An 11,351-nucleotide genomic window follows, 5' to 3' on the forward strand; every position below is an offset into this window, starting at 1 on the left:
AGTGAAGGTTGACACTGCTCCCTGCCCCAAAACCCATCCCGCCCCGTTACAGGACGTAAAGATTATAAGCAATCGATTATTTCGATTAATCGATTATGCAGCGCCGATTAATCGATATCGATTATTAGCCGCCTAAAAAGTAATCGATTATTAACTAATCGATTAAATGAAAAAATCGGACATCACTAGGACACGCTGGAATGCGTCTTATGTTATTTTATTCAGTGGCCAGGTTGGAACTAACTCAGTTTAAAAAACAAAAATGCTATAAAATATCGCACACTTCTGTAACCGCGAATGTTGAGCAAACGTCATTAATATCGACAAAAAGGAAAAAAGAGAAGAAAGAAGCTATCAGAGTTGCCATTATCATTGATTTGGATTTATTCTTAAGTGAAATCTTAGTATTAAAATTCAAACTCAACAATTTTTTCCCTGAGTTTTGCAAAAAGTTTTTCGTCCACCGGAATCTTTATGAACTAAAATAAGAAACATACAAATTTTACGCCATTGTGAAAAAAGTATAAATTTGTAACGTCAAATCGAACTTCGTGCCGGTGCAAAACTACAAAATCCCGGAATCCCGGTGTCTTGCAATCATCTTGGCACCCCTGAAAAGTATTCCCTTTTATTATCTGATGATAATTCTTTTTTCTTAAATTGGAAGGAGCCATCGCTCTATCTGTACGGAATCTTCATCTTTCGCGTCAGCCGTGTCGATCGAATCGTGTCAAATTAATCATCCGGTGCTATTTTTTGTCTTTCAAGTGTTGTATCGTTTGAATCATCTGACTAATTGTAAAACAGCTAACAGTAAATTAGCTATGAGTGACATCGAGGCAAAATTCTTTGTACGCTCGTTCATACGTTTTCTGAACAGCCAACGGGAGCAGCCGAATTTTAGTTCCGATTCCCGGGAAAGTCTGGAGGTGGCAATTCAGTGCTTGGAAAATGTTTACGAAATTGCTCCGGAAGAACAGCAGGCGGCCGGTGATGCAGAAGACCGGGAGAATCCGCTGAACCATATAGACCTATTCGAGGTATACCGGAGCGCCTTTACCAACGTGACACCAGAGAGGAAGCAAGAAGCGGAGAATATGAAGAATGAAGGCAACCGGCTTATGAAAGAGGAAAAGTTCCAGGAAGCACTAAATATGTATAGTAAGGCCATCAGTTTGGATGCTACCAATCCGGTGTTTTATTGTAATCGTGCTGCGGCTTATAATCGGATGGGAGACTACCAGCGAGCTGCAAATGATTGCCGAATGTCACTACGGTACGATCCGAACTATAGCAAAGCATTCGGTCGATTGGGGTTGGCCTATTCCAAGATGAACAAGCATGAGCAAGCACTAGAAGCTTATCAAAATGCGCTCCGAATCGATCCGAACAATGAGGACTACAAGAACAATATGAACGTTACACAACAGCGGTTACAGGAAATACGAGCAGCACCCGCTGCTGCCGGAGCTCGTCCGGAACTGGGTGGTGCCGCTGATCTAGCTGGAATCGATTTAGCTGCGGCTCTCAATAATCCGACGCTTGTCAACATGGCTACTAGGATGATGTACGATCCGGCAATTCAGTCTATGTAAGTATTGGTTGAATTTTTTTTGTACTGATACTGGCTTAACACTGTTTAATGATTCGATGAATTTCTAGGTTGGGTCAGCTGAGTGGCATGAATAATCTTGATGCCCTGCTGGAAACCGGCCGACAGTTGGCTGTACAAATGAGCAACCAAAATCCAGATGTGCTTGCGAACGTGATCCGTCAGATAGGGCAGGGTGGTGGTGGAATGCCACCGGGTGCTGCCCCGAATCCGGAGGAGAATGGCACGAATGATCGCGGCAACGACAACGGCAACGGAGATAATCAACCGCAGCCTCCACCGTCGGGAAATTAGTAATTATTTATCAACGTGAAAAATTATTCAGACCTGTTCTATTTTGAGTAACGTTTGAGTAACGAATTCGATGGTAGCAGATACAATTGACTGCATTTGGCAAACCGATTTAGGCGTTGCAGATAATTATAGAGCCTATAGACTAAAATATCCCATGTGAAAAGGGCCTAACAGAATGCTGCGTCAACGCATCCGTCAGCGTCAATTTGACAGTAAACCCATGGGAAAACTGTCTGAATAATGCTGATGGACGCGTTGACGCAGCATTCTGTTTGGCCCATTAAGTCCAAACTGTTAACAAACTGAGTGAGAGCTTTTTTTGCTAGACTAACATAGAAAAGTGACGATCAACACTTCAATAGGGCCCAAACAAACGGAGTGAGGGTTTCTTTTTGTTTGGAGGCCCAGCAAAAAAGAACCCTCACTCGATTTGTTTACATGTTGGACTTCGGTCCTACTGAAATATTGGTCGTCACGTATCAACTCTCACTTAGATTGTTTTCATTTCGGATGTAGGCCCTTTTCACATGTTGCTCTTCATATAACTTATTCCTAGTACCTTCAACGTTTATATTTAAATATTGAAAAACTTGAAAACTGCTACTGAAGACCATGCACAGTGAAGACAGACACCACCACGTTGGACGGATATTTTACGACTATAAGACTATAATACACCATTAATTACGTTGAAACATAATAAGAGCAACCAATAAATCAAACTAATCTAGCCAGATTGTGTTGTGTTGAGTGCATTATTCCTAATGAAATTGAAAAAGTTCTGATTTTACCTCCCATTCAAAGCAAACGTCATTATTGCTTATGCGAACATTTTACTTCTTTTTTGGAACCTATTAAAGATTTTAATTAGCAGCTTCATGAAAACGGTCCTTGAATTTAATGATTTGTTTCAGATATTGACAAATATGTTAGACGAACTTACCATCGTGAAAATAATCTAAAAATTGTAGTCAACAAAATAACAGCACGTGGTTCATCCTTTTCCGTTCTCCGTTCTGACATACCAAGCCAAAGATGGTTCTAAACATACGACGTACAAAAACTGCCTGTGCTTCCAAGTCTTCGTCGAGCATTGTCCACGTTTCATGCCTCTAGTGGACTACCAGTCTTATTAGCGTTTTGTACATGATACATTTGGTACAAGGATGGAGTTTACCAAACCTCAGGGTCTTGTGGAGTCCGTAGTAAGCATTGCGTATTTCTCTACTGCAGTTGTTATCCGACGTTGTCATCGACCCGAGCTATACAAATTCGTCTACCACCTTAAACTCTTCGACGTCGACTACCACACTATTGATGCCTATGCGAGCTCGATCGCGCCTAATTCCTCCTGCTAACAGGTACTCGGTATTACACGTGTTCACTTTCACTGCTTCACGTTTCAGCTTGTTATACTGCTCAGCAACCGCCTGGAACGTCCTTTCGACAAGGTCCACGTCGTCAACGAAACAGATAAATCGGTTAGATTTGTTTGGCCCATTGTCTATCGTCCGTCCACAAAACCGGCTTAATAACTTCCCACGATTCTACTTGCTATCTGCGAGAGGTGATCTGAGAAAGCGCTTTATAGGTGACGTTGAGAAGGGTGATCGCTCGACAGTTCTCACATTGCAACTTGACGTCCTTCTTGTATATTGGACATATTGCCCCCTCTTTCACTCCTCCGGTAGCTGTTCTGTTTCCTAGATCCTTTTGCATGGGTTTACTCTCAAACCCCTCATTACCCTTTCTTCATGCTGAATCCTATATGACCCCCATAAAGCACTCTTGACAGTTCATAAACTCACTCTGATAGTTAAACTAGCTGATTGCCCGATCTCATTCGGGCTCCTTTGTCACTCAGTCACTTGTACATCTGTACACTTGTACGAAAACTATTATTTGAATATGTCTATTCCATTTGTCAGTTCCATTCACGTTGTCTCTCAACCACTTGAAAATCTGTCTTCTTCTCGGTAATCCCTACAAATCGACACAAAGACCTTATTATGTTTTTGAACCTCCCCCTTTTTAATGGCCACCCTATTCCCCCTTTCAGAACTAAAGCAACTTGTACAACTGCTATCGTTCTAATTGCAAAAGAAACGCCCCCGCTTACCCATCTGAACCTTCCTCCCCGTATAAGAGACCGTCTCCCTCTTTTGTCAACCCCCCGGTGCTGATTCTTTTATTGCCAAAAAACATTTGTTTGACAAACGACGTTTGATGAAGAACAGTCCAGAAGTTCCGGAGCTATGGCAGATCATACATTCATGCTCACGTTCCTCGTAACCCTACATGTCGGTTCATTCCCAGTCAACTCCCTCTTCTGTCACGTAGCTAATTATGCATCGGTTTGCTCTATGAAAATCACTATCACCCTTATTCTGCGAAGCGAGTAACGTGACTAATTTGGAGTCACCGTGAATGAGGTGACAATTGTCACCTAGGTGACTCGCTTTGTCACCTAGGTGACACGGTTTGTCACTTAGGTGACAGGGGTTTGTTACCTAGGTGACACGGTTGTCATCTAGGTGGCAGCACTCAATTCGATTCGCTGGGGCAAGTTACGGCGAGTGACAATTGTCGTATTGAGTATTGAGTATATCTAATGGAAATGAAACCAAGGTTTATTTACCATATATTCCTGCTCGGCGGAACCCCCCCCCCCTCTTTTCTCAAAGTCAGTTGCACAACTGCAATCGCTTTAAATGCAAGAGAAACGCAACCCCTTTTACTTATTTAAATCTCTCTCCCCCTTGTTGGGGATTCCCCCCTTTTGTCAACTGCCCAGTGCTGATTCCGTAATGTCAAGGATCATGTGTGCCATGTTTGGTGAAGAACCGTCCAGGTATTCCGGTGTTATGGCCTCTCTCTTGCTATGAACCCTATTCCACTTTTGTGCTGATTCCCTTATATCAAAGAATATGTGTGCCAAATTTAGTGGAGATCGGTCAAGGTGTTCTGGAGTTATGGTGGAACATACATACAAACATACGTTCACTTTTATACACTGATAATAAAACTTGGTTCATAGTACGAAAACGAGCGTTTGCTTTACGAATTCTTTCGTTGTTTTCTACCACGAAGTAGATTCGTAAAATCAATCCTGAATGTTTTGTACATAGTAGCGAAGCTATATTCGTACGAATTATTGCATTTTACAAAATGGTTCGTAGATTTTACGAATGCGCGAAAAGGCTGTCGATAAAAATAATACTAGACTACACTATTTTCCGATAGGTGACAGCAGTATGCTACATTACCGACACCTATCGAAAAATAGCGAAATCTTTTTTATCTCCGAAAAAAGCAGATTTTATTGGGAATCGAACTGAGCTCGTTTGTCATGCTTCTTTACGAACAGTCGACGGCGCCGCAAACCACTGAACCACAGCTACTGCATACCAAGAAGGTCATAATTGCACAAGTCTATTTTCTCTTCATACAATCTTCGCAACCCGTTTTCGTCGATAACGATGCCAGACAACAACCGTGCATCAAATGGGTCTTGATGCAAGACAGCTACGAATGTAATCTCGTAGAAAATACGAACCATTCGTAATAACAACATTGGCGGTAGACAATAAGCCTACGAAAGTTTTTAAAAGGTATGAAAATATTTGTATCAGCTACGAATATAGTTTTACGAATGTTTTTTCAAAAAAAGTACGAAATTATATTTTCAGTGTATACAGGGTGTTAGGTAGCTTAGTGCAAATATTTTAGGGGTGATAGAGGACCATATTTGATGAAAAAATCCTTCTACACATATGGTCGAATCTCAATCGTTACAGAGTTATTAAACATTTTTAGTTTTTGGTTCAGTTTGCCCTAAAATCGCTCTAGTACAAAAACTATGCCAGCTAGCTTCAAATTATTCATCAGAAAAATGAATTGGTCCGCCTATTTCAAACAGCCTTTGATAGAATACCTTATGACGATCATAAAGTTGTTATTACAGTAGATAAAATGCTCTATGTTGCATGATTATGATTAAGCAAATCTTAAGCATTATAAGTGCTCCATTTTTTTAACGGCGTAGCAACGCACGCCGGGTCCTCTAGTTTTAAATGAAGCTTCGGCATGACTTCAAGAAAACTGTTTTTGTGGTAAATTAAAATAATGTTTAATTCTTTCCAATGTTTTATTTCAAAAATTGTTCGAAGTGTCCTCCATTTTTAAGAGCACAAATTGCAATTCTTCGTTTAACATGCTCCGCAAGATTGATCCTCAACAATTTATCTTGCGTCTCCGGACTCCTTGGGGACCAAGCAATAGGCCCATTCCGGCCAATCCACGACTTTTGAAAAGTGTCATTCAAATAATGTTTCACCGCATTCGTTGAATGCGGCGGAGCGCCATCCTGTTGGAACACCAAGCGATACTTCTTCCAGTAGAATGGGAAGATGGTTTTCTAAAAACTCTACATACTTGGCACCATTCAGAGTTTCTGAATTCTGGTCAACGTCGGCACCACAAGTACCTTCACCCAAGGTACAAATCTTCCATATGATTGTGAGGAACGTGCTGCTCGAGCTATACTGATACCTTCAGACCTTCTTCAGCACACTTAAACGATTCGGTAAAATTTACCGAAGTCTAAACAGCCGAACGTTCGGTAAAAATTTTGATGGTGCATTTCGACGTTTACGGATCATTAGTAATGTTTGGCATCATTAAAAAAATTACCGATCGTTCAGCTGTTTAGATTTCGGTAAAATTTTACCGATCTCGGTGTTTTTTTATTAAGTGTGTAGGAATGGTGCAGAGCACCCCATTGGCAGGCAACCATGTTTTCGCTGCCAACATCTCGTGTGTGCGAAAATGAGATAGCATGTCAGCACTGCGTTTCACTCAACTGCCAGCAGTCTGATTTGGGCCCGCTGTCAAATTTTGAGCCCAGGACATGCTGTCGCTGACGTTTACTGCAGTTCGATATAGAGATGTCGATGGGGTGGTGCAGAGTCTATCATCGACGTTACATTCGGCAGTCCTGGTCTGATAGGAGACTGGAGGATAGACAATGGCTACACTCACAGTGACCGTCAGACGGTCCGCTATGAAGTATTCCACCACGCATACATATAAAGATTTTTTGACATTAGCTGAGGCCCTCGCTGAGGCTGTTTGCAGTAGAAATAATATCAAAAACATCAAATATCAAACTCCCGGATCCTCTCCTCCACTCTTCGCTCCCCTCTCACTCCTACATAACCGATCCGCAGCTAATGTCATTCTTGTTAGTGACGAAACCGCAAATTACTTCATGGTGTCGGTCAGATAATGAGGCGGCGGGCGGCGGGTAGAGCCAACACTCCAACCACCCGCGGATGGAAGATATCATACTTCGATTCCGAAGTATTTGTGGAAGCGATCCGAAGTGCCGGTGTCGCTGTACAGAATTCTGAAAAATTATTTCCAGAATCATGTGCTATCCCAAGTAACCAAGAGTTCGAATAATGGTGTCTAACAAGGGTTAAACAGCTTTATGTATATTAATCTATAACCTGCTAAGCAGCGTCACTTTTAAGTAATTAACCGAACTTTCAAGCTGTCTTGGGTTCGCTGTATAGAACGCTAAGCAGCTTCAAAATAAACTGTCAAAAACTAAGAAAAAACAAATTTAGCAGCACTTCTATGTACTATTTTTATACTGCTACCTGACTTCTATATTCGTTGCATTTGCCTGCTGTTGGGTTTGAACCCGGGTGTTCCGCGTTGTAAACCTATCCCGATCCACTGCGTCACCTTTGTCGTATACAAGCGATGTGAATTTTGCCAATGAGTTGTTCTTAAGTAAAAGTTAGTTTTAGAACTTGCAGCAGCTTTATGCAGCGCGAGTTAATTATAGAACATAAAGTTTGGAACCAGGCAATTAACTATAGTAGTGAGATACCGATACCATATGCTACACAACACAACAGAATAATGAAGAGCATTGCATTCTAATTTATATTTGTAATTAGAAATGTGCGAGGATCATTATTATTAGATTGTGGCGAGGATTAAATTTATTCAAGTGAAATAAAAATAATCAATCTCAAATAGTTTTAGGTTCTGCTGGTTTCATCACCAGAAATATAAACAAAAAAGCAGCACGCAGAACTTGTTAGCAACTAAAGTTACTTCAGAACTTCATGTAGCATCCTAATAGCTTTGAAGTATCTATGAAGTACTCACAGCACTTCTTAAAGCATTTAGTTCCACATATACTTGATATACACTACTAATCAGCAAGAAAGTTCCACGGAACTGAATCTGAACTAATTATGAACTTTCGAGTTCACGTGTCAAGTAATATTCGAACTTTTGGTTGCTTGGGATGCTACAATACGGAGGACGAACACTACAACACGGGGTCAGAAGTGCATTCCAATCACCGCAGGGGTTCCGCAAGGTTCCATACTAGGTCCGGTGTTGTGGAGAACGGCATGTATGCGAGATGTTGAAGCTAAAATTCCCGGCAGCGGATGTGTCGGCTTTGCGGACGACATCACCTTGGAAGTCTACGGTGAATCTATTAGAAAGGTTGAGTTGACGGCTGCCCACTCTATGAGCATTGTTGAAGATTGGATGCACTCCAGGAAACTGCGCTAATAAAACGGAGGTTATCGTGGTGAACAACCGCAAGTTGATGCAGAAAGCAAATATAAGCGCCAGGGACTGCACTATTTCGTCAGCGCGGTCCTCTAAACTCCTGGGAGTCATGGTCGACGACAAGCTCAGGTTCGGGAGCCACATCGACTATGCTTGCAAGAAGGTTTCCACAGCTATTTCGGCATTGTCTCGAATGATGTCAAATAGCTCTGCGGTATATGGCAGCAAGCGAAGGCTATTAGCAAATGTGGTCCAGTCCATACTCAGGTATGGCGGGCCGGTGTGGTTATCGGCGTTAGGTACCAAAAGCTATCTAGCTAAGCTGGAAAGCACCTATCGTCTCATGTGCTTGAAAGCGGCGAGTGCGTATCGCACAGTTTCACATTACGCAATCTGCGTCTTAGCGGGGTTAGTGCCTATTGGTATCATCATTTGCGAGCACGTAGGTAGAGTGCTTCAGCCAACGTGGAACTAGAGGCATACGGAGTACCACAAGATCGGACTCGATGACCACATGGCAGCGGGCATGGTCTGATTTCACAAAAGGCCGGTGGATACCTCGACTTATCCCGGAACTATCCGGGTGGGTCAACAGGGGCCACGTCGAAGTCAACTTCCACCTGACACAAATTCTGTCAGGCATTGTTGTTTTAGACAGTATTTGCACAAGTTCGGGCATGCGGAGTCCCTCGCGTGTCCCGAATGCGCGGCAGTAGAGGAAACTACAGAACATGCTTTCTTCATATGCCCTCGTTTCGCGGGCGCGAGAAGCAACATGATGGCAGTGAGCGATCAGGACACTACTCCGGATAACTTAGTCCAAAGGATGTGCTCTAGCTCGGACGTCTGGGGAGCGGTCAATGCGGCTGCTACCCAGATTGTACCCCAAGCAACAATGTGAGTTTTATTGTACTCTTATGGTGGTCTTCAAGACAAATTTTGGTCTTAAATGCCATCATAAGAGTGTAATTCAACCCAAATTGTTGCTTGGGACCAAGGATGGTTCGATCACTTTGACTCAATTTTGATTCATTTGACAGTACCGTCTTAACGGGGCCAAACATGACAAAGTTACATATGGGACATTTGTAGAACAGGTTATTATCTATAATTTTGCTGAAAAAAGTTTTGCTGTATCTTTTGTAGTTACGGCGCTACAATGCTAGTATCTTATTAGAGGCTAAATGAACGTTCATTTAGTCACTGATGAGTTACTAGCATTGTAGCACCGTAACTACAAACGATACAGTAAAACTTTGTTCAGAAAAATTTAGGATTGGAACTAGTTCTAAAAATGTCCTATAGCTAACATTGTCATATTTGGCTCGACTGAGACGGTACAATCAAACGAATCAAACATGAGCCAAGGTGATCGAACCATCCCTGCTTGGGACTTGAGCTACAAAACCGCTGGAGAGTCGATCAACGGCGAGTAAATAGCCTAACTACCACAGTCCAGTAGTTATCTAAGAGGGTGCGTTAAGCACAATAGCCCCTCCCTGAAGTAATACAGATAATGTGGTGCCGGGGGGGATTGAGGCTGGAGACTCGAGTAGGGTTTTAGTGGGTCTGGATCCTCACCCCCCATTGGGGGGGTCGGGATACCAAACGCCACTCCCTGAGTTGTCTTCTCAGTTGTCTGATAGTACCGTATCTTCTAAGGTGCTCAGCAGATTTTCCTACTCGTAAAAAGACAAGTTTAATAACACCTCCAGGTGGACAAAAAGTGACTTTAGAAACGCTTGTTGCAGAAGTTATCCTTTTTCAATCAATATCATTTTCATTTTGTTCTGTTACTTGAGGGTGTAGCATATTCACAATGTACCTTGCGCCTCCATTAAGTCACATTCCCATACAAATTACAAGTTTTCTCAAAAAAGTTCAATAAGCTACACCTTATACCAGCAGTGCAGTGACGTTCCGGATCGACAGGACTGCACTATGGTGTATATGGTTAAGCTCTAAGCCTGTGGCCGATAATGATGTTTTCTTGTGAGCTCATTCGAAAGGGTGTTTGTTCTGCAGTCGGGTTTTTTACTTACTGGGTATTATTCAGCGTGCAATATTCTACCATTATTCAAATATTACAACCAAAACGATCCGAATTACACATTACAAATCTGGTAGCTAAAATACGCTTGAAGAAAGTGACTACCAGGGATGGAAAAATATCACTTCTAGCCATCAAGAACATAGGAGTGATCAGATTCCCAAGTAACCAAAAGTTCCGATAAAAGGGGATTTTTTGGCTTAATCAGCCAACGAAATGATCATGAATAGAACTCTATTCAACTTCGTTTTTAAGTAATTAAGCGTACTTCCAAGTTCGTATTTGATGTTTAAACTTCGAAGGGAATACAAAGTAACTTCTAACAGAACTAGAAAGTTCGCAAAAAGTTCACTTAAGTCGCTATATAGAACACTGTTCAGCCCAAAAAAAACTCCAATAATTTTCAAAATAAAAAAGATTGGGGGAATATTTCCCCACTTTTTCCTGTTTTGCAGATTTATGACATTTCTCATTAACTAAGGTATTTAATTTCGGTTAATTATCGACTGTTTTTTTATAAAGATTAATTTATTGTAACTTACCACACACCTCCAATATAAACCTCGGGGATTTGAACTCGAGTACTTCTTTTCGGTGACTTAGACGCATACCACTGCTCCGTTGCTGGAATATGCGATTTGCATCGTTTTTACTCGATGTGCTAATTTCTCATTTATCACAGCCCCGAAACGAACTTACACTTAAGAACAACTCATCGGCAAAATTCATGTCACTAGCGGCGTCAGAGATGGCGCAATGCATCAGGAGAGGCTTGCAACGAGGAACGCTCGGGTT

The 11,351-nt window shown here is 41.9% G+C and overlaps 1 protein-coding gene across 1 annotated transcript; it reads left to right on the top strand.

The window, feature by feature from the left end:
• Positions 1-674: 674 nt before the first annotated feature.
• LOC128738713 (small glutamine-rich tetratricopeptide repeat-containing protein beta-like) lies at positions 675-2,635 on the top strand. Its single transcript, XM_053834041.1, has 2 exons — positions 675-1,591; positions 1,663-2,635. The coding sequence occupies exons 1-2, from the start codon at positions 825-827 to the stop codon at positions 1,904-1,906; spliced, it is 1,011 nt and encodes a 336-aa protein (XP_053690016.1). The 5' UTR covers positions 675-824; the 3' UTR covers positions 1,907-2,635.
• The last annotated feature ends 8,716 nt before the right edge of the window (positions 2,636-11,351 follow it).

This window comes from Sabethes cyaneus, chromosome 1 (genome assembly GCF_943734655.1).
Source record: "Sabethes cyaneus chromosome 1, idSabCyanKW18_F2, whole genome shotgun sequence".
In the NCBI taxonomy this organism is placed as follows: domain Eukaryota; kingdom Metazoa; phylum Arthropoda; class Insecta; order Diptera; family Culicidae; genus Sabethes; species Sabethes cyaneus.